Below are 23,801 nucleotides of genomic sequence, written 5' to 3'. Positions count from 1 at the left end.
CTGTCTCGCCTGCGCGCTCAACAGCTCAGGAGCTGCACCGCAGGCTGCTCTCGCTCAGCCGGGAGCACACCTTCCTCAACTACACGCCGTGTTACATCTTAGAGCACCCCTAGGAGCTGGGGAACTTAATCACGGACTTGCTCGGTGTAGGCCAGTCAGAGATAGCTGCTTATTTACACCTACCGAACTCCCATTTCCTTGTTCCTGGTGGTTTTTACAGGCAGCGTGGTACATTTCCTCAATTCCATCCCACCACATAGGTAAAAAAAATCCAGTCAGAGGAGCCTTCCTTTTGCATTACAACAAAGCGTTAAATCTGGTCTCAAATCTGCTGGACCTGGCTGATGAACAGGAAACAAACAGGATTAAACCCCAGCTATCAGACATCATTACATGATAAATTAAAAATTCCACTGCACTTGCTACCTTAGAAGAAGTCACCTTCTGTTTTTCACTAACATGGACTTCTAAAAGTAGAATCAAAGTAATTTTGTACAAGATGCAAATAGTTTTCAAGTGCATTGGTCCACTGCTCAATGTTGTTGCACTTTAAAAAGAGTCTTGTTCTCAGGCAACTGCTTGAAGTAACAGTCCAGAAACAAATGGAAAACAAAATTTGCTCTTGGTCAACTTGCTGTCTTCCATGACCTGACTTCTAATTGTAGCAGCTGGCATCATTACTAATGATGACAGGATGGCTAAGGAAGATTATAGGCTACTACCAATCTGCTTGAATTTCAGAGTCCCTACTTTTTTAGCAAAGGATGGTACCTTCAAAGGTCCCATCCATCATAAACTAATAAGTAATTCTCAGTCTAGGGCAGCGTGCTACAACAGTGTCTCTCAAGCTTTTAATGAAAAAAGGTAACTATACACAATGTTTTGTGACTTGAACAACCTCACTCCTTTTACTCAGCAGATAAATGCTCCATTTATTCAAATGTAGGCACAAACATACAGGGACTTTTTCCCAGGAACCAACTGTTATGTTTTATACATTAAAAAGAGGTACTTTCTTGAAAAATACCCTTTAGTTTTTAGGTTTCAAGTAGAAGAGGCCTTCATGTTAATACCCTGTAAATCACTCAAGTACCAAAAACACCGTCACTTTTCACATTGTTACTTACATGTGAACTTCACTCTGCAGAAATGAGGACCTTACTATGGGTGTTCAAGTCTTACCTATTAATCTGTCAGTGAGAAGGAAAACTGTTTTACCAGCTGAAGAAAATACAGAAGAAGGGCTGTGCATCATTAGTACATAATTGTCTAAGTTGCCTTTGGTTGTTTAAATAAGAAGTACTGAAAATGTACAGGGTAGAAACTACATCATCCCGGCTTTAAAAGGTAAAAGCCTCATCCACTTTCAGCTCTCTTAATTTAGGAAGCCAACTATAACAATATAATTAAAGGAATTTTTAAAGTGGCTATTGTTGAAAAAAAACCCCTTCATGCTGACCTGTCTGAGGAGGGGGGTCTGGCTAGAGCCAGGCAATACAATTGCCAAACGATACAAAAACTGCACCTCCTCCTAAAATTCCTTCTTCTCTTTGTTATGCACTTAACTAGCTTTGTATGTAAAATTCTTAGCTGTTGATTTTTCTCCCAGGGGAAAAAAACCAAAACAAATACTCCATACAACTATTGTGAAAACAATGAGAAAACATGACAGAACAATAAATGGTCATACAGAAGTTTTTAATGTTTGATTAAATCATCACAGTAATCAGAATTCTTACTGTAATGATATGCAGCTCTACCACACTATTATAAATAAAACCATTGATCAATATTAAATACAGCTCTAGGCAACATCACAGATTAACAAAGAATGCATTCTTCATGAACCAGTAACTGAAGGGGTTTTTAATATTTAAAAAGGGAAAAAAATTGCTGACACTTCGCCCCTCCCATTCACCACATTTTTTTCAAATCAGTAACTTGAGTAAGGTGATGGAAGTTTCATGTTGGGAAAGCTTTGCTGCAGAGCACAGCCACATATACTTTGTCGTCTGAACCTCTACCATGTGTTTACCAGAAGACATTTTTAAATGTCAACAGGAAAAGCATAGCAGGTAAGAAGAGCATACAGAGGTGCACAGTTTATATGCAGCACTTGGGCTCCACACTGAAATTAGAAAACACGGTAAGAGCGGGGACTATATTTTAATTCAGATAGCACAGTCTGTGGCACTGGGAACAAGTTCATACAGTACACAGCGCCATGTTTTCAAAACACCAGACATTGGCAGAGGTTTCAAACCAATTTTAAGCAATTTGTGTAGGGGCAGTGCTTTAATACTCTTCCACTGTAGAAAAAAGTCAAGACAACAGAAATTGGCATCATGGGCGACTTCCAGAGCCCCCTTCTCGAAATGGGTCAAATCCTGCTCCTTGTGAAGTTTCTTGAGCTTTACACAATGTAACAGAACAATGCTGAGCCACTAGCACTGACTTTTGCATGGGAGAACACAACTCCTTGCTGCACCTCTCCCATTTTTACATGGCCTGACTCCCTGTTTCAGTTCCAAACCCGTTTTTAATACAGCGGCTGATCACCACAAGCCCACTGGTGCATTTCCCTTTCTACTGGTTCCAGTTGCTGCAAGAGATGAGATGAAGAGATGGAGATGGCAGGTTTAGACTCAGAAAAATCATCAGAATTTCAGCAGAATGCTTAGGCATTATTTTGGAGCTTGCCAAAAGTACCAGAATTTCATTTCAGTATGTTACTACAGATGATAAAATCATGCTGAGTACTTTGCAAATAAAAACAAGTGAGGTAACTGTGATGAATGCCTTAAGAGATACCTTGGATTGTTGTTTTACACTTTTACCAGAGTCCTGTGGGCATAACTGTTAAAAGAAAGACATTCCATCTAACCTTATATTATGATATTTGGCAGCCAGATTTCTTCTTTTTGTTTGTCCTCCCAACTTTAGGCTTAAAAAATATTGCCCTTTTTCCTCTACATATGTTTGTGGTGGTTTGATAAAATCAATAGTCTGGTGACTGAAAAGAAAAAAAGGACAGAATTTAGAGATGTGTCTGTTCACCTGCTAGCAGGTATGTTGCTGCTGAATTTTGAAGTCCTGCCAAAGTTTCAAGTATTGGAATCGATTCTGCCCTGCTGCTCCTCTTCTGTGGCTATGTATCATTTACACCTCTATATACTTGGGGAAAAGAAAAAAGAAAGAAAGGAAAAAAAAAAAAAGTCAAAAGCAACCTAATAACTACAGTTGCTTTCATCCTATTATTTTTAAAACCCTGCAGTTTTTTAAAATAAAATTTTACTATTTTCCAGTTATCTATATGCTAGTAAAAAGGAAATCTCAAGGTAATGGCAGTGAAAGTTACATTTGAAAATGATCTTGCATGTGTGTTGGATCATAAAGAAGCCATTTTGTTTAAACCCTTCATCTAGTTGTAAACATTTGCTAATCCTCCATTACTTGCAGAGGATTATGAATTATTCTATAAAATCACATTAAAAAGGTAATTAGTTATGTGAGATATTAACTGATTCATATTTATTTTTTTTAATCCATACAAATATAAATAAAGAATGGTAAAACTTCAAGAAAAATAATATACATTTAGTGCAAGTTATGAGTTACAATTCTTCCTACCATGTCAGCAGTGGAACGTCTTCTGTGGAGAAGGAAAAATAAAAATGACCGTTCTCAAATTTTACAGGGGGAAAAAAAAAAAAATCTCCAGTGTTGTAGCATGCAATTTTTACCAGAGACACGTATACAGAATTGTTCCAGCTCTTAACTAGTAGAACAGCAGTATTTTTCTTTATACTGCACCACATTAGTATATATCGTAGTGTTTTCAATGATACAAAAATTGCATAAGACCAGGTCACATTATTGATATTTTCTGCAGCCAAACCAGCATTTTTTTCTGAAACGCTAGTTTCATCTGGTTTTAATTTTTCTCATATCACGACAGCACAGGGGTTGAAAGAAGTCTGGCATGGTTCTTGCAAGGTATTACCCGTTCAACCTGTTTTTGTCGCAGTGGATCTGTACTGCCCCGCGCATTCCATGATGTACAAACTTACATGTTTAATGGCACGAGAAAAACCTCCCTTCTTGTGATGGAACCTCAGTAACTCACAGTACATCTCAATATGAGAAACAACTGCTTCAAAAGGGCACACCAATTTTAAAGAGGCTTTGTTACGGCTCAGGAGAGAGAGAAATAAAGCTCTTCTGGAATGTAAAAAGGTGGTGATGTGTAATAATTAATACATTTCATGAGTTAACACAACAGTTTTCAACGGCGAAAAGGGCAAGACCTCTGAGGCTCCGTAAGATGGCTCAATTCAGAACGATCCCTCCAGAAACGGGGACTCATAACACGTCTCTCCAATGCTGAAGTACCAGGCTGGGGCTGGAGAATTGCGCCACCTCGCACGGCTCACCCACTGCACTATCATGGCAGACCGGACATCTCGGGACGCATCCAGTGCAGGACAGCAGCACGCCCTTCCCATGCTCCCGTCAGCCTTGCTCGCCTCGCGCTCCCCCAGACCAACTCCTGATTTCCAGCAGCACCGTTATGCAAAAACCCAGCTCTCGTCTCTGATTTTAGAAGTATCCCCCCAACTAAAGTGTTGTGCTATTCAACAAATGAACCTCCTCTTCCGTTTCCTCTCTCTCCTCAGCTATGGTTTTCAGTTGAACATTATTGAGGCGGGGTCTTGGTTTGCCGTCTGGGCCATATGACGGAGGATATCTTTTTTTGTTATAATGCCAAGGAGGCGCCTGAAAAGGACAAATGGGAGAGTGGTATTAATCCAAGTGAGAAAACCATAAGCAGAACAAATCTGTAGCCAAGTCCTTTTTGTTGACAGGAATCGAGCAAAAGTAAACAGCCTGATTTTCTTACTTAAACAAAAACATTTTATTTATCGAAATACTGAGGAACCACCAGTTTGTTAAAAGACAGCAATGCTGAGACACAGTATCAGATGGTCTCTGACAGCTGTAGTCCATTTTAATGAAATACAAGTAAAACAAGAGGAGCCCATGACAATTTTTATTTAACTTTTTGTTTCCACAAAAATGAAATTTTGATTAGCGTATGCCAACAAAAAAGTAACAGAGAGGGACAAAGAAAAAAGAGGTATGAAAAAAGTGATATTGATCCCGTTTCATAGGGGGAGGCATGTTCCAACCTAGCGCCATCAGAAGTGACATACCGCTAGATGGCCCAAAATCCGACAGTAAATCAAGCTCCCCTCCATTTTTAAATTGTAAGGATCCTTCCAGTCTGATGCACTGGCTCAGGCTGAATATGTGTTCATAGGAGCACACTGTATTGGCCGTGACAAGTTTGTGGAAGGAATGATAGTTTACTAGTTTTTGGAATTCACAGCTTCAGAAAATAAATCGTGACCAATAAAAGAAAATTCTCATTTTCCAATTTGGATACTGTGCTCTTATGACAGTGTCTTCATGGCTTTTAAAATTATAAATCTGGCAAATACCAATAAAGGTACAACTGTCCAAAAGGATAATATCACAGGAGAAGCAAAGAGCAGAATGAATGAGCTGCTGCCCTTGTTATTCTGGTTAGTACATTTCATTTTGTCTTATTAAAGGACGCATGAAATACTTGTGAAATATTAGCATAAAATGAGAACACAATTAGCATGTTTTGCACATAAGCAGCTAAACTTGGTGGATACATTTAGTAGGGATGTAACTAGCAACGCACATCCAAATTCAGACAAAAGTCTACCATCTATCTAAGGTTAGTTCACAACATGGTGGTTAAAACAAGATCTAGATTCTGGTGAATAGTCACACAGCAGCGTGCCACATAGTGGTGCAGGGTATCACTGATCATTTGATAAAGGACTACATCAATGGCTGTAGGTAACAGCAGCAGAATCACAGGACTTTACTAAAATCAAGAGTACTTTAAAAATATCTTGTTGATAAAAAGGAACTACAGGGAAGATCTAATGCTTGGCTTTGCTTCTCAAAAGACATGACAGTTACTGTGCTATTTAACAGCTACTTAAAGCTGTAACGATTGGAAAAAGAAAATGGTATATACGAAAATCTTAATTTGCATTGGACAGGGAAAAAATATTCCTAGCTGTGTGCTTTCCCACCGGGGGAAAGCAGTACATCAACTAGAGGGACCTATCAGAAAGTGTATTGTTTACTTTCCTTTAATGTTGTGACTAACAGTATGTTTGCATTAACAGCTTCATTTCTACAAAAGGATTTTGCACAGATTGGTTTATGGTTTAATACAAATTTTTAGCATAAGATGATTTCATTGTTCAGCCGATGCCACAAAAGCCCTGAACAGTTCACAAGTTTCATGCTTCCTGACTTCTAATGTGTCTAATTATGAGATCTGATATATCTAATCACCAAGGGTTCGACGTGCTGCTTTAGTTGCTCGAGATGCTCTAATATGTTCTTCTTTGTGATGATCCCCAAGACAATCCTGAAACAGATCATGTTATGCTAATAACTGTGTGTGAAATCAAATTAAAAAAAGTTGTAATCATAATGAAAAGGATCAGAGTACAGCAAAACTTAAAAAAAAAAAAAGGTTGCAGGAAAGCTAATGAAATTAAATGAAAAATGATTTTGAAGTCAGTACCCTTTCTCAGACATTGCCTTTTTTTTACTTTTTCTCCCAAAATGCTAAACACAGTTGGATCTTCAAGCACCCCAGAGCAGGATGTTTCTCATATCAAGTGCATGACAGGGAAGCATACTTCATCCCTTCTCTCCAAATTCACATCCTTCCACGTTTTAAGAGGCACGGAAACGAAAATCTGCTTTCTTTCCTTTGTTTAACAGCTATTTTTACTCACACATAATTATTCACATTTTAACAAGCCACAGCAGGTGAACAAAGTAATAACTGTATAAAGTCATAGCAACTGAGGTTTGAAGATGCACTACAGAGCAGGGTTATCTGGTCTACCTAGAAATAGACAAATCCAGACAGATTTTTCCTTCATGACAGTATAAATCAAGAGCAAAAAGCAGGAGAACATATAAAATAGATTTGTTTTAAAATACATCTGGAAAAATAAACTTGGAAACCAATGTGAAATTTAAACATTTGCCACTTGTAGCAGCAGTCTTTTTCCCCACACCGAGACAAAGAAAATCCCACCCGTATTTCAGGTTTCTTGGGTTTTGTTCCACGGATCCTAAGAAACATGGATGAGCAAACAACGTTTCATTCCTCTGGTGCCTTAAAAGACATACTAAAGGGTAAGCCAGATACCATGGTAGGAGCTGCAATGTTAGGTGTCAAGTGTTTAACACAAGAGATACAGGAAAGCAGAATGTTAAAGGAACAGTTACATAGAAAAAAGAGCATGTAAAAAAACAAGAAAAGAGTAGTTTAGATAAGAGGCAATTATAATGAACATTTATGTTTCCATGCCTAAGGCTGATTTACTTAATCACATGACAACCCCCCACAGTCTCATTTACAAATATTCCACATTTTAAAATTACTTCCTTGAAATATTTTGAAGTGTAGAATCAAAGTTGTAGACTGAAGTTCCAGAACTAGTAGCAGTTACTTAGTTGTTAGTATTCCACAAACAAGAGCTTGGTGGTAAATGCTAGGACAACGACTCTATCATTTTCTCCCTTACTTTTCAACCCAGGTATTTGCATTGCACATTGCCATAACATATATAAGAATGAGGAAATACAGGCCTCGGACTGTGCATCACAGAAGACTAAATTTCTGCAAAACATGTCATCTCTCCTCCATGTTGCTGAGACAAAAATTAGCTCTAATTCAGCAAGTTTTAACAGACCATCTTAAAGTCACTGAAATTATCTGCCTGCTTACTTGGAATACAAGGGAGAAGTAAGAATTTCACAGAACAGCACCTTCTTAACAGTTATGGTCCTCAGCTGCAGTACCGAACTTAAGGGTTCAAATACCAAGATCCTTGCATATATCCTAGTTCAAATACTCTGATCCTGGAAGTGAAAATTACTGCATCTAACAAAATGAACAGCATTGCTGCCACTCTACTCACCCATTGTGTGTTACAAGGCACTGCCTCAGACCCAGCTTCCGGAAAATATCCACAACTATTTCCATTGGGGTGTGGTCTGTCACGGTGAAAGGGCTCATATCAAGGATGCTTCTGAGCTTCAAAGGCCGAGGGCTTTCTGCTGGAAGCGATGGGGTATGCTGAGCAAAACAGACCCGGGAACTGCCAACAATCCCTTCCTGCTTCTTTCTAGCGCTTTCTTTAAGAAAAAGAGGGGAGGGGGGGAAACAACAGAGGAGGAAGAAAATTTAGTGCAAACAGATCAACGGACATCACCAGACCAAAGAATAACTCGTGTTATTCTCTGATATTCTGATACGTGCTATTTTGACACACTTCCATAGCCACTACTTTATCCCTAAGAAGTGTTTGTGCAAAGAGCACAAAAGCCAATGTGATTCAGCCATTCTTTGGCTACTAGCTTTCTCACTCCTTTAACTAACTTTTATTTACTATCAAGAGGCAGAAAAACTTTAACAACACAGGATGTGCATAGACAACTGCTGAAAAAACTGTCAAGGGGAAAGCCAACCTCAGTTGGCAGCTCCTCTGTCACAATTCCAACAGCTGTAACCATTCTTGCTTTGAAACCCAAGAACTCATTTCTTATCACTCTGAAAATGTTGTCTTCTTGTTTATAATGAATTTATTTAGCTTTTTGTGAACAGGATCCTCTTTCTTTCATGTCTTGTCACCTTGGTGACATCAGCATCCACTGTGTACCTCAAAATATTCCACATAATGACTCTCTTAAGCCAGCCAAAATCCAAGACTAAGCAACTTGCACTGTGCAATCTCAGCAGCTAAAATTAATCTTACTTGTGCCACCATTAGAAGAATGTTCTGCTATTCCCCCATTTACTCTTAAGTCAAAGTAAACTTAAATTGGCATGATGCCCACAGTAATTTCCAACTTTTGGACATTCCTATACATCCTACATAGCATAATACCATAGTATACACAGTGTTAAGACCACAGACTGAAGTTTTATTGAAGTAAACAGCGTGTGTCCATAAAACTTTTCTTTTATATAAAAGTTTCAGGAGACTTTTGTGTCTGTTTCTCAGGTGTCTTTGTTAAAGAGATACTTGTCAATGTACAATCTTATGAATTACCAAAAAATAAAAAAAGTTTAAGATGCAAATTCCATCACTGATTTCATGCACCAAATGTTACTGTATTGTAACATTTTCTTACATAACAATGATTTTTTTCCTTTGTTTATGATAGCATCCTCAAAATCCACTGAATTTTTCTTGCCAGTGCCATTGTCGTAAGTATCCCACAAGTTCAAACACTCACCCAGAGAGAGTGGGGTCCAAATGGGCCTTCCGTGCTCATGTGCCCAGGGCCAAATTTCACATTACACAAGCCAATTGAAAAATGACAGCTAAAATAATTAATTTTTCAAGTATGTCTCCATAATACAGTCTTAATTATTAAACTATCAGCAAATAACATGCTGTCAGAGAGAAGCACGATATACATCTAAATTCAGAAATTACTTGGGACAGTAATTCCCACAGAATCCCATTGTTCTAAAACAAGGATAACCCAATTTTGAAGAATTTTAGTTCAGCACCATTTGAAGAAAAGAGATACTAGCAAAAGCCTCAAAACCAACAAAAATACCAGACTAAATGATGCTGTGGCCTTTCATCATGCAGAAGTATGACAACTTTTTGTTTACGACAAAGGGATTAGCATTTTCTTCATTTCAGAGCGCACTATTGAATACAATCACATACTTCAGTAAAGGAATAGACAGCCTGTGTGAGGTATCTGAACCTGAAATAAGTCTAGAAACGTACCAAGTAAATTCTGGATTAAGCTATTAAATATTTAAATTGGCATACACAGTCTTGTAATAGTGGAAGACACTTACCTATTGCAATAGTTAAATCTCTTCTTAGAGCAAAGCCCACCAGTCTCTGCGATTCTTTTGACATAATAACAGGAAAACCATTATAGCTGGTTTCATTGATCAAGTTCTCTATGTCTTCGACTGTCATATTATCCTGCGTCAGAACTGCTAAAGGTGGATCGCTTCTTCGAGGTCTCATAACATCAGCAGCCAGTGTGGTGTGAGTAAATTCTTCCTTTGCATCCAAGAAAGGATATCCATTCAGTCGGATGTGTGCCTCATAGATGCCTTCCCTACCAAAAGCATCTCCTACCCACTTACTGGTCATGACTGCAGCCATTAGGGGCACAATATATTCCAGCCCTCCTGTTAGCTCAAAGACAATAACTACCAGGGACACAGTCATCCTTGTCACACCACCTGCAAGAAAAACGGTAGCCAGTAACATTCCCGATATAATAATATAACATTATAATTATCAGATAATAATGAATTTAGAATTTCTGTCCTTCTTATAGAGAAGTACAGACATAACTTTGCCACTAAAGGTCATCTGACAAACATCGTTCTGCATAATACAGACAGGAAAAATGAACACAAAACTTTCAGAAGGCAAAAAGGGAGCTTTAGGAAAAAATCCTAGAAAGTGAGAGAATAAAGGGATTTGAAAAATATGTGCAGTTACTTTATGTGGACTAAGAATAAAACTATGTATTTCTCCACAGCACATGTAGGTTGAAATGCAAGGAAATATGGTAAGAGATTAATTTGGAAAAAGAATGGAACTAATGCAGAAAGTCACAGGCAGCAATTCAACAGCTACATGCCCAAAGGATTAGGAATTTAGTTCTGTTGCTGAATGGTAAAAGCTAAAACAAATTCTGAGCTGATGAGAAGAAATATTTCTTGGACAATGAGAGAAGACAGGGGTTAGATTTCTCTTTTGTTAGTATTCAAGATGTTTTTTCTGACAAGGTTTCTGATGCCATATCTTCACTAAATAAAAGAATATGATGATTTTTTTCAATGCATTCAAAAGTGGTTCAAGTTGAACTGTTAAAAAAACAAATCAACATCCAAAAAAACTGGATTTGTACCACTAGTTTACTTATTCGTGCAAATGCACTTCTCCTTAAGGAAAAGGTCTACTTTTTTGCAGAATCTGTACTAATAGCTTTTAAATTTAATTTCTAAGGCAATGAAGTTATATTCTAGGACAAGACAAGGCCTCCAAAACAATCCTATCCTAGTTTGTGTGTCCAACTTAAGTCTCTTTCCATGAAGCTGATTTGAAGAGTTTGTAAATTGGACTTGTTAAAAATACCTCAAGCTGGACTCCCCAAATCATTAAACACTTCTCAAAGTTTTGTTTGTATTATGAATTTCAATAACATTTTTTGCAATTCATGTAGACATGGCAGCTGATCACGTCACCTCTTTGTAACAATTTCAACAGCACTTGACTCTGAAAATCCTCTGCTTCATACATTTCAACAATTTTTTTCTGATTGATGGACTAATCACACCTCTTGATAACAAAAAGAATAAGTAAACACTAGTATTTAAATAATTCTATTTCTCATAAATTTAAATTTCATGTTATTCCTCAGATCACAAGGATCTGACAGTCTCATGTAGAGATATGATCTATTATTTTGAAGAGAGAAAAGTCCATATAAAAAAAGTTTACCAAAACTGAACATGTTTGTATCTCCTTCCATTTTTTAATTATCATTTTGGCAAAATGCAAGAAATCAGATGGTTATTTGCTTTGATATGTTTTATTTACCTAAGCATGCAGCAGCACCAACCATGGCATAAAGCCCAGGTGTAATGCAGTCAGCTCCAACTTCACACCACTCCTTGAAAATGAACCAGTCATGATGGTAGTAAGCCAGTTGCTCCACTGCAATTCCTACAATCCTTCCTGCTATTGCTCCAATTGCCATACTAGGTATGAACAACCCAGATGGAACCTGCAACAAAAAACAAAGGAATTGCTGTCATGCTGCTAGGACACATACCTGATGCATCATTTCACAAGGAGGGTTGTATTTTTTTTCCCAAAGGAGATGCAAATGCTCAAACTGTCAGGTTAAAATAATGCAAATTGCAAGGTTAGTAAAACTTAACACAATGCTATTGATAGCTCTGATCAACCTGGTTAGCTGAATCCACTTTATGATCACATCTGTTTATATTTTACTGTATTTAAGAGCAAATCTATCACCAATATAGGATCATAAACCACACTCACAATGCAAACAGTATAGTTCTTACTACGTGTGTCCAATCTGAGCTGTGCTATTGAAAATTATTCTTTGCTTTTTCCCATCTCCCTTATTACTTTGTGTTCTTCTGATTCAGCATGCACTTACTGAACAAGCTTTGCACAGAGGACTCGCTTCCCAAACTGCTTCCTAATGCTGCTGTAACAGTGATTTTTAAAAGAGGCTTTTAAAAGAGGTTCTTACTGTAATTTTAGTTATTTAAAGTGTTTTTCTGTTATTAACTAAAACTGAAAAGCCTTGCTATACCAACATGGTTTAGTAAAATATTATTGTAAATCTTGCTTTTATCGGCAGCTTCATAAGGAGTGAGGGTTCATCACAAGCTGCTGTTGTGTGTCTTTTCTCCTCCTCAGGAAGTTGATCTTCTCCCCAAAAAACATACTGGTGTCTGAATGTCTCATTACACTGGAAATCCCTGCTGCTTCTCCTCACAGCAGCTGTTAGTATCAAAACATTTTTTACTGTGACTGAGGTATGGATCTGACTACAAGTAAGAAGTAGAATCTTTACTTTTTGTCTAAATGCACCTAAATCCATCTGGTTCAAAAAACTTCATTAAAATTTGCACTCCTGGTGTATAGGAAATACATTTTTTTTTTCACTGTACAGCTGAGAAATTTAAGTATTGTGAAATTCCAAACTATGAATTTTGCCATGGAATCCAACAGCTGACACAGAACTCTATTTCAGAATCTCTTATTACAATATTTCTGTTTGCATGAATGATTTCTAATAGACAAATAAAGGACAAATAAATATAGCAAACTTTATGTTTAGAAGCCAGCAGCGTAAGCTTTGGGGAGAAAGTTTAATAATCCTTCATTCTCATCCTGAATTATCTAATATTTCAGTGTTGACAGAAGCAAATTCAATGTTATCATTTCAGTGTAATAACCAAGTTGTGCATTTATACCACTACTGTTACCTCCCCACAATTAATCAAGCATCTAAGCCTCTATCTTAAAATCCGATTTTTTTCCTAAGTGAAATTCTTTCTTGCTGAACAGTTCAATAGAATCCTGAAGAAATAACATTTTAGATATAAAGACAATTTAATAGCTCTTCAAAACTGCCTCAGATTCTAGTCTGCTACAGCAGTATGCCATAGAAATTCAGGTCTCACAATTTCCATCCAAATTGCTTCAGGTCCTTTATTAACTTTTTAATGCACCTAGCTCCTTCCTTCCATCACATGTAAATGACGGTTACAAGTCTAACTGTAATTATGACTTTACAGCTGCATACATTTGCATGAGCCTCTGAATCACAAGTCACAAAGCAAATAGAAACCTTTAGTGAAAAAGAACAAGGAAACAAAGTTAGGTTCTACCTTGTCTCAGCTTCCTTCTCCAGTGCATGCCAGCCTAACTCAAGTTATACTATAGGGGAAAAGATTTTTCTGTGGCACATGTATCCTTAACGAAACAAGCAAGGAATTGGGATATGGGTGCAACTTTTCACATCTCCAGAGAATGGTACTGGAAGGAACCTTTAAAGATCATCTAGTCCAACCCTCCTGCTAAAGCCAATTCGCCTCCATTAGGTCGCACAGGAACGTATCCAGGCTGGTTTTGAAAACCTCCAGAGAAGACTCCACATCCTCTGGGTAGCCTGTGCCAGGGCTCTCTCACCTTCAGAGGAAAGAAGTCTTTCCTCATGTTTAAATGGAACTTCCTCTGTTCCAGTTTGTACATATAACTGGGCACTACAGAAAAAAACAAACTCTCCCCCCACTGTCAACACCTGCCTTTCAGGATAAGGTCCCCACTCAGTCTTCTTCAGGCTAAACAGACCCAGGTCTCACAGCCTTTCCTCATGAGAGAGATGTTCCAGTCCTCTAATTGTCTTGATAGCTCTTCACTGGACTCTCTCTAGAAGTTCCCTGTCTCTCTTGAACTGAAGAGCCCAGAACTGGAGACAGTACTCCAGATGTGACCTTGCCAAGGTAGAGTCGAGGGGGAGGATAACTTAGAATCATAGAATCACAGAATCTCAAGGGCTGGAAGGGGCCTTGAAAGATCACCTAGTCCAACCCCCTGCCACAGCAGGACTTCCTAGACTAGGTCACACAGGAACTCATCCAGGTGGATTTTTAATGTCCCCAGAGAAGAAGACTCAACAACCCATCTGGGCAGCCTGTTCCAGTGCTCTGTCACCCTCACAGGGAAGAAATTTCCATGTACTGGTACGTGGGTTTATTCTTTCCCAGATTCAATAACACTTCCTTCTCTGTATCCTCTGTCACCAGGGCACCTGCCTCATTCAACAGTGGCCATACTCTGCCTCTAGCGTTGGTTTTATCTGCAATGTATTTGAAAAAGCCGTTCACCTCCCTTGCAAGGTACAACTCCAATGAGGCTTTAGCTTTCCTAGTTGCCACTCTACATACTCTGACAACAGTCTTATATTCATCCCAAGTGGCCATCCCTTCTTTCCATGACCTGTAGACTCTCTTCTTCCACTTGAGTTTGCCCAACAGTTTCCTATTTAATTACAGTAAGAAAAGACCTTTAAGATCGAGTCCAACCACTGCCAAGCCCATCAGTAAACTAAACTACATCCCTCAGCACCTCATCTATGTGTCTTTAAGTTATCTCCAGGGATGGTGACTCCACTACCATTCCAATGCTTAATAATCCTCTTGGTGAAAATAGTCTTCCTAATGTCCAATCTAAACCTCCCCTGGCACAACTTTTCCTCATGTCCTATTATTCATTACTGGACAGAAGAGACCAACTCCCATCTCACTACAACCCTCTTTCAGGTAGCTCTAGACAGTGATCATGTCTCCTCTCAGCCTCTTCTAGGCTAAACATCCCCAGCTCCTTCAGCCACTCCTCATAACACTTGTTCTCCAGACCCTTCACCAGCTTTGTTGCCGATCTCTGGACACACTCTTAGCACCTCAATGTTCTTCATGTAGTGAGGGGCCGAGTACTGGACACAGTATTTGAGGTGCGGCCTCACTAGTGCAGCGTACAGGGAGACAATTACTTCCCTGGCCCTGCTAGACACAATGTTGCTGATACAAGCCAGGATGCCACTGACCTTCTTGGCCACCTGGGCAAACTGCTGGCTGACATGCAGCTGGCTGTCAATTGACATCCCCAGGTCCTTTCCCATTGGACAGCTTTCCAGTCACTCTGCCCCCAGCCTGTAGCACTGCATGGGGTTGGCCCAAGTGCAGGGCCTGGCACTTGGCCTTTTTTCGTCTCATACAATTGGCCTTGACCCATCCAGCCTGTCCAGGTCCCTCTGAAGGACCTTCCTGCCCTCAAGCAGGTCTACACTACCACCCAGCTTGGTGTCATCAGCAAATTTACTGAGGGCACATTCAACTCCCTCATCCAGATCACTGATAAAGATGTTAAATAGAACAAGTCCCAGCACAGAGCCCCAGGGAACATCACTGGTAACTGACTGCCAACTGGATTTAACTCTATTCCCCACCACTCTCTGGGCCTGGCCATCCAGATAGTTTTCAACCCAATTCAGAGTATGTCCATCCAAGGCATGGGCAGCCAGTTTCTCAAGGAGGATGATGTGAGAAACTATGTTAAAGGCCTTACTGAAGTCCAGGAAGACCACATCCACAGCCTTTCCCTCATCCACTAAGCAGATCACCTTGTCATAGGAGATCAGATCGGTCAAAGAAGATCAATTGAACATTTTCCATCAACTTTCTTTGCCACTGCTGTTGCATACCAGTCAAGTTTTGAGGCAAAACTGTAATTCCATGCCAACTCTTGATCACTATCACATTTAGACACGGTAAGAAATCAACTCATAATAAGGAGTAAACCAAACAAACAAAAAAAACCCAAAAAACCCCCAACTTAAGCCACTGCTATGTGAGCTTCCTGGTGATTTTTGTTCATGCCAGTAAGAGCAGCAGGAATCACCATGTCCCAGAGGCAGCATCCAAGTTACTTTGCTTATCTCACAGGAAAACAGTTCCTGTTGGACAGATGTGTGTTTGCACATGGCTTACAGGCTTATTCCAGTGTTCAACCACTGTCACAATAAGGAAGTGTTTTCTTACGCATGCAGTTACATGGAACAGGAATGTGGACTAAAAAGTTAAAGGCTGTTTCAACACAAATTCTGTTTAGTGAACATTCTACAACAGGTTTGTGTTAAGACACATTTCATAATGACATAACTGAAGAAACTATGATGAGAGCCTGACAAGACAGAAAATGATGAAGGCATGACAGAAATATGTCAGTCAGAAAACAGGCACAACTTTCAGAGAAGTTGAAGAGAGCTCCAAGACAGACCAGGAAAAACAAAAATTACACTGCTTTGTACTGGAAATTTCAGGAAAGAAACCATCATTGGCTCCCTTCGACAGACCGCAGTAATTACATTTATGTGATAAATGAGGAGAGGGAATTAAAAAGACCCCGTAAGTTGCTGAAGAGGTACCGTCTTTTCTTCTTCCATGTAACAGGAGTTGGCAACTTTGAGTGATTATGTTTGAACTCAGCTGAACTCAACTTTTGGAAATTTTAGAATCATCCTTACAGCTGAATTGGGCCCATGTAAACAGCCACACATCCACACAGTTACGGTTCCCTACTCAGCACACTGTTACTCATCTGGACAAAGGGCTAGTCTGAATTCAATTAAACTTAAGACTTGCCTATTAATCATCAATAAAAAGATCTTTTTCAAAAAGAACTACACATGAAAAAAATTATAAACAAAGCTGCTAACTTCCAAAGATGTAAAATGCGAAAGGCAAAATTAATCACAGCAGATGATACAACCACTGCGTTCACACTTACCTTGATACCAAAGGTGAAGACTGTCATGATTATTTTAAATATGAGTGCTAAACATAACTGCCATATAGCTGAGTAGACTCCAGTGCCTGCTGGACGGTCCGGAATATCATCTACTATTTTGCTTGCATTCATATCATTTCTGTAGTCACAGAGGGAGGAGGATTCTAACGGCCCACAGTCTGTGAAGAGCTCTTTAATAAGCTCACTGGTGTTTAGCCTTGTGTATGGATTAGGAAATGCAATGACAGCTGTTATTGCTGCAACAATAATAACCTCCAGGACAGGATACTTCCCAAACTTTGTGGATTTGCGTCGACGACACCATGCGATGTTTGCTCGGATGAAAAACGCTCCCCAGAGCCCACCAAATACTCCCAGAAGAATAAAAGGAAGTAGTTCAAAAAGGTACCAAGGAGTATGATACTCCACATAAAAAAGAACTAGGCGGCTGTTACCAAAAGGATTGATGGACCTTAAAACAAATGCAGCTACTAAAGCAGCAAAAAATGATCTCCATAGGGTTTTCAGTGGGAAATAGTAACTGACCTGCAAAAGCCAACACATAAGAATTATTAGCAATGCCATTAAAAATACTGGAAAGACCATTTGATGCATGTGTTACAGTACTGCTGCTCACATGGAATATTCAAAAAAAAGTACTCTTAACACTATCTTAACACTATCAGAATTACTGCTATTACTTGGAGCACTGGCACTACAGCACATACTACATTTGTAAATACCTCTACAACAATTCATACATCAGTTTTAAAGTCAATACTACTACTGAAACAACCGCTGTTTTAAGATTGTTAGGAAATGATGCACAGCAACGTCTGTTTAAAAGCTTCTCTGTTTATTAGTATCTCATTCTAACATTCATAAGAACCAGACTATACTAACAGCTCTCTCAAATTTGCTGCTAATATGGTTTCAACTCCATTCAAGTTTCTGGCAGTTGTGTTATTTTTATGAGTATAGTTAAAACATTTTAAAAGACATATGCAAAGCAGAACATGTAATTTCATACTTAAGCCACATATAGCTTGATTTGAATTTCAAGTGAGTTTTCTTATGAGTTTTGGAAATTTTTTTGGCTAGTAAGGGAATTCCTCAAAATCTCCTGTCATGGTTTAGCAAGGAGCAGCTTTTGCTTGGTAACAGGGGGAGCAGGTTGCAGTGAAGACCCAGTAAAGAGTTTTTGGACTCTCCCCCCGGCTCCTGGGTTCACAACCACCTCTGGCCCAGCTGGGCCAATCTGGTGCCTCTGCGATCACTATTTAGGGGACGGGAATTTGAAGTGCTGGCAGGAGGTGTAAGAGTGATACAAGATGGAGGGGAACATGCGGACCCTACAGCCAGAAAAGGAGGAAGGAGAAGCACCAGACCAGAAACCCCTCTGCAAGCCGTGGTGAGAATGCAGGCTGTACCCCCGCAACCTATGCAGGGCCATGGCAGGACTGAGAGCCACCAGCAGCTCTGGGTGAGTGAGCCTGGATGGGCGAAGGACTGTTTGGGGGAGACGGCCATGGCACAGGCCGTGCTGGAGAGCCTGTGTGCCGCAGATCAGCCCCACACGAGAGGCAGAGAGGAGCTGCAGCCTTTGGGATAAATGTGTGTCAGAGCAGCCCGTGCAGGGTTGCCGTGTGTTTGAGGTATCCCATGGACTTGCAGGAAGGACTGGTGCGGAGCCCACCTGCCCTGAGGAGGGACAAATGGCAGAAGCTATCAGGAACAGATTGATTGAAACCCCCACTCCCTGCGCCCCTGAGCCATTTGGGGTGGGGAGGAGGTACAGACATCAGGATCAGGGCTCTGAGCCCGGGAAGAGGGGAGGTGTGGCAAGGTGTTCTTAAAGGGCTAGTCAGACTCTTCGTTGCTGTACTACTCTGTGTTGTTTTATTTTGGTTATGTTTTGGGGTTTTAAGGTTATATTTCAGTTGATGTTGCATTAAATTATTTTCTGTTTTCTTCCCCAAGCCGAGTAGCCTGGTCTGTTTTGTCCTGAACTTTAAGCGGCAACTAAGTTCTCCCTGCCCTTTGGCAATTCTCAGCCTCTTCAGTACTTGAGGCTAATCGCGGTCTTTTGTTCCCTGATGGGCCTAAACCAGAATATCCCCATATGATACAGCAAAATTAGAGATGAAAGAGTATTTTGCTTCCATTTTTCAGTTCAGCAATTTTTACATTTTTAGTTTTCTTTTAACGTGCTAAGGTTCTATAAAACATTCTTACATGTTTTGAAAACAACTAACAAAAATAATTTAATATTAAACACTTCTTGGAGAAAAACTTGGTTGGAGGTTAGTTTTATAGTGTATCTGCTTTTTTTAACAATTAATGTATTCAAATTACATGTCTAAAATTATAAGAAAATAAATGTCTACAAACTTGCTTTTAAAAACTGTGAAACAGGTTTCTAAACCTGTTTCAAAATGAAAAAAGCCCGATTTAATTTTTTTTTTAGAATATACTCCTAGAGTGAAAAATCGTAATTATTAACTGACTCAGCCCTTCTCCAGAACAATGTAACTGAGAATAAAGTAAAGCTGACATTCATCTAAGGAAGAAAAAAAGGTCTTTAGAAGTTTACTGGTGACAGGACTCTTGAATTTGAAATGTGCATCCAAAATAATTTCCTTCTTAGGAAAGACTCCACATCTTAGAGGAGTCTGGGATTATTCACGCTAAACCACATTCTAAAAAATATCCACCCTTCAGTGCCGTGTCTTGACATACCTCCTCCAGACTGAAAAGGACTCCACCAATTGGGGCACCGAAGGCTACAGATACACCTGCTGCTGAGGCTGCTGACAACACCTGGAAAAGAACAATGGTGAGGTTTTGGGGTTTTTTAATATGCTTTAAACTGAAGAACAAAATCTCATTACAGTTATCACCTTCTTCTATGTTTACATGAAGGACACACAGACTAGTCAATAGCAAAGCATCAAATAACTGTTATCAGAATGCTCATAAGATGTGGCCAGTGGCCACGGCAGCCACCAACCAAGTATGCACTAGCCCTAACAAAACCAAGGGTGCCACTCAAAGCCTCCCTAGTTAAACACTCGAAATAATCCATCCTTCAGCATGAAAATGCTGATATTTCATTTTCAAGAAATTGTAGTAAGCTTTCTCTATGCCAGAGCAGGTAATTCCACTGTGTCATAAAGTTAAGCAAAGGTGGCAGAAGACCAGCTTGGCTGAACAGGGAATTCCTCACTGAGCTCCAGAGAAAAAAAGAAACTGTATCATCACTGGAAGTAAAGTCAGGCTTTGCAAGAAGATTACAGAGCTGTGGTTCGTATATGCAGGAAGAAGACACAAAAGGTCAAACCTTAATTAGAGTTGAAACTGGCTAGTGTTGTGTCAGACAACAAGAAGGGCATTTGTAAATACGTTAATAACAAGAGGAGGTCCTGCCAGAAGATGGTCATCTAACTAACAGATATGGGCAAAAAACTGAGGTATTCAATGTGATTTTTTTTGCCTCAGTCTTTAGTAATACTGATAGACTTTGTGCTGTCAAGTCCCCTGAGCTGGAGGACCACAAGTGTGGGAATAGTAACTTTCCATTTGTGGAGACTGAAATTGTAAGGGACCAGCTGTACCAGCTTGTTGTTAGTCCATGGAGTCTGATCTGATCCGTATCAGAGTACTGAAGGAGTCAGCAGATGTTACAGCAGGACCCCTCTTGATCATCTTTCAAAAGGTCTTGGAGTCTGGGGAGGTCCCTGCTGACTGGAAGCTAGTCAATGTTATTTCAATCTACAAAAAGCATGTGAGGGAAGACTAGGTAACTACAGGTTTGTTAGCTTATCCTCAATTTCTGGGAAAATTACAGAAAAGGTTACACTTACTGGCTGCTATTGAAAGGAATTTTAAAGAACAATGCAATCATCAGGCACAGTCAACGTGGGTTCACAAAATTAAAGTCCTGTTTAACTAATTTGATATTCTTCTACAATAAGGTGACTTGCTGAGTGGAAGGAGGGAAGGCAGTGGATGTAGTTTTTCCTCAATTTTATTAAGACCTCTGATACTGTACCTCACAGCATTCTTCAGGACAAGTCGTCCAGCTGTGGGATGAGTGGATTCATGATGTGCTGGGCAAAGAACTGGCTGAATGGATCAGTGGGTTGTGGTGAATGGGGCTACATCTGGTCAGCAATCAGTCAGCAGTGGTGCTCTTCAGAGCTCAATTCTAGGGATAGTTTTGTTCAATGTATTTAGCAATGACTTGGATGCAGAAGTTGAATGGACCATTAGCAAGTTCACTGACAATAACAAACTCTGAATGCTGTTTACTCTCTTGAGAGACAAGATGCCTTGCAGAAGGATTTAGACAGATTGGAAGAGCAGGCAGTGATCAATGTCACGAAATTTAACAAGCCAAAACACTAGACTCTATGCCTAGGATAGAGTAACACTGGGCACTAGACTAAGTGGAGTTGAGTGGCTGGAGAGCAGCCCTGTGAAAAGAGATGTGAAGGTGCTGGTCAGTATCAGGCTCAACGTCCATCAGCAGTGTGCCCTGGAGTCAAGAGGGCAAACTGCATCCTGGGGTGCATCACACACAGCAGAACCAGACGGTCAGGAGAGGTGACCATTCCGCTGTACTCAGCACTGCTACAGGCTCACCTTGAGCACTGTGTGTAGTTCTGGACCCCACAATTCAAGAAGGGTGTGAAGGTCTTTGGATGATGACAAGGCTGGTGAAAGGCCTGGAAGGAAAGTCCTATGAGGAGCATCTAAGGGCTCTGGGCTTGTCTATCTTGGAGCCAAGGATGCTGAGGGGCGCCAACATCACTCTGCAGCTTCCTGAGGAGGAGATGAAGAGAGGGAGGTGCTGAGCTCTTCTCCCTGGGATCACTGATACGATGCATGTGAAAAGTTCAAAGCTGCACCACAGCAGGTTTAGATTGGACATCAGGAAGCATTTCTATTCCAAGAGGATGATCAAACAGTGTACAGGCCTGTAAGCATTTGAGAAGCATTTGGACAATGCCCTTAACATCTAACTTTTAGTCAGCCCCAAACTGCAGTTGGAGTAGATGACCACTGTGTGTCCCTTCCAACTGACGTTTTATTCTATTCTATTCTAGATGTGTGTGGCAGAAAAGTTGATCAATCGCAAATATTATTCAAGGAATGTAAATTGAGAGCTTTGATATCAGTCCTGGAGATTTGTGCTCAGTAGTCTTCAAGCAAAAACTTGCAAAAAGATCTGAGGTGAACTGAGATTAAGTGAGAGATTTAGAGGAAATGAAGCAGCAGTTGGTCCTACACAAATTTTGTTCAGTATATGGACACTGACCCCCAGAGAGTAGCCCTTACACATCTGTGGAAGAATACACAGAGAAACCCAAAGATTTATCACTTTATTCTGAGATGAGCAGCTAAATCTCAGGTAAGTTAAAAGATTTAAGAACACACAGCTTTGAAATCGGAGAGAACCCAAATTTCCCATATTCTGCAGTCTCCTGCTAGAAGGAGCATACGAGTTGAGCATGAGAACTGAAGCACAGCTGGGATGACACCCTTTTCCATTTTACAATACAAAAATAATACTGAATTAATAAGAATATTAAAATGTGCTACTCTGTGACTACACTGCTTTCATTAGCATAGCTCGTAAAGGTTTATGTGACAAGGTTTTGGTTGGGGGAGGCTACAGGGGTAGCTCCTCCAAGAAGACACCAGCAGCTGCCCCCACGTCCAACAGGGCCAGCTCCAAATGGCTCCTAAATGGACTTTTGTGTCCCAAAAAACCAACCAGCTCAGCCTGTCAGTGATGCTGGTGATGCCTCTGTGATAAGACACTTAAAGCATTGAACAGAAGCTGTGAGAGAGGAGTGAGAAAAATGTGAAATAGCCCTGCAGACACTAAGGTCAGTGAAGAAGGGAGAGGAGGTGCTCCAGGCACCAGAGTAGAGGTTCCCCTTCAGCGCGTGGAGACAACTACAGCACCGCAGATCTTCATCCCGCAGCCACACCAGAGCAGGTGGATGCGCCCCAAAAGAAGCTGCAGTCCATGGAAGGCCCACGTTGGAGGAGACCGTGGCAGGAGCCACAGCCTGTGGAGAGGAGCTCATGCAGCAGCAGGTTTTCTGGCATGTTTTCTGGCCCGTGGGGAATTCAGGCTAGAGCTGCACCCTGTGGAAAGGACCCTTGCTGATAAGAGTTTGCAAAGATTGTCTCCATAGGTGGGACCCCACACTGAAACAGGGGAAGAGCATGAATAGTAGAACAGTAGGGGCTGGAAGAGACCTTTGGAGATCATCTAGTCCAACCCCGCCTGCCAAAGCAGGTCCACCTAGATCAGTAAGAGGAAGGAGTAATAGAGACAAAACACTGCAGGAGACTGACTGCAGCCCCCATCTCCTGTGCCTTTGTGCTGCTTTGGGACAGAAAAGTGAAGTTGAGCCTAGAAAGAAGGGAGAGTGGAGCCAAGGTGGCTTTAGATTTTTTTTATTTCTCACTATTCTACACAATAATTGCCAATAAAGTATCTTCCTCAAGTCCAGCCTGTTTTGCCTATGACAGTAATTGGTGAGTGATCTCCCCATCTTAATATTGACTTATGAACTTTTCATCTTATTTTTTCCTGCTGTCTTGCTGAGTAGAAGGGGTGAGAGAGCAATTTGATGGGCACCCAGGCTAACATACCACACTCTCACTAACAGCAACAAACTGAAATTGAGCAGAAACATTATTGCCACTATCCCTTTGCCTGGAATATTCTGTTCACGGGTCCAAAAGTCCTTTGCTGAATATTCTCAT

The 23,801-nt window shown here is 40.3% G+C and overlaps 1 protein-coding gene across 5 annotated transcripts in view; it reads right to left on the bottom strand.

The window, feature by feature from the left end:
• Positions 1-1,687: 1,687 nt before the first annotated feature.
• The window catches only part of CLCN3 (chloride voltage-gated channel 3), a 71,340-nt gene continuing 49,226 nt past the window's right edge, over positions 1,688-23,801 (bottom strand). For 3 of the 5 annotated variants that reach the window (XM_061992035.1, XM_061992037.1, XM_061992036.1), the window contains 7 exons: positions 19,755-19,835; positions 17,016-17,561; positions 11,724-11,910; positions 9,956-10,354; positions 8,052-8,268; positions 6,403-6,478; positions 1,688-4,776 (listed from right to left, as the gene is read on the bottom strand). In XM_061992035.1, coding sequence (XP_061848019.1) covers positions 4,618-4,776; positions 6,403-6,478; positions 8,052-8,268; positions 9,956-10,354; positions 11,724-11,910; positions 17,016-17,561; positions 19,755-19,835 — 1,665 coding nt within the window. In that variant the 3' untranslated portion in view covers positions 1,688-4,617. The remainder of the gene's footprint in view (positions 4,777-6,402; positions 6,479-8,051; positions 8,269-9,955; positions 10,355-11,723; positions 11,911-17,015; positions 17,562-19,754; positions 19,836-23,801) is intronic. The other 2 variants (XM_061992038.1, XM_061992039.1) reach the window with 1 other exon arrangement.

Source organism: Colius striatus, chromosome 3, assembly GCF_028858725.1.
Source record: "Colius striatus isolate bColStr4 chromosome 3, bColStr4.1.hap1, whole genome shotgun sequence".
Lineage (NCBI taxonomy): Eukaryota > Metazoa > Chordata > Aves > Coliiformes > Coliidae > Colius > Colius striatus.
This window is presented reverse-complemented; position numbering and strand designations above follow the sequence as displayed.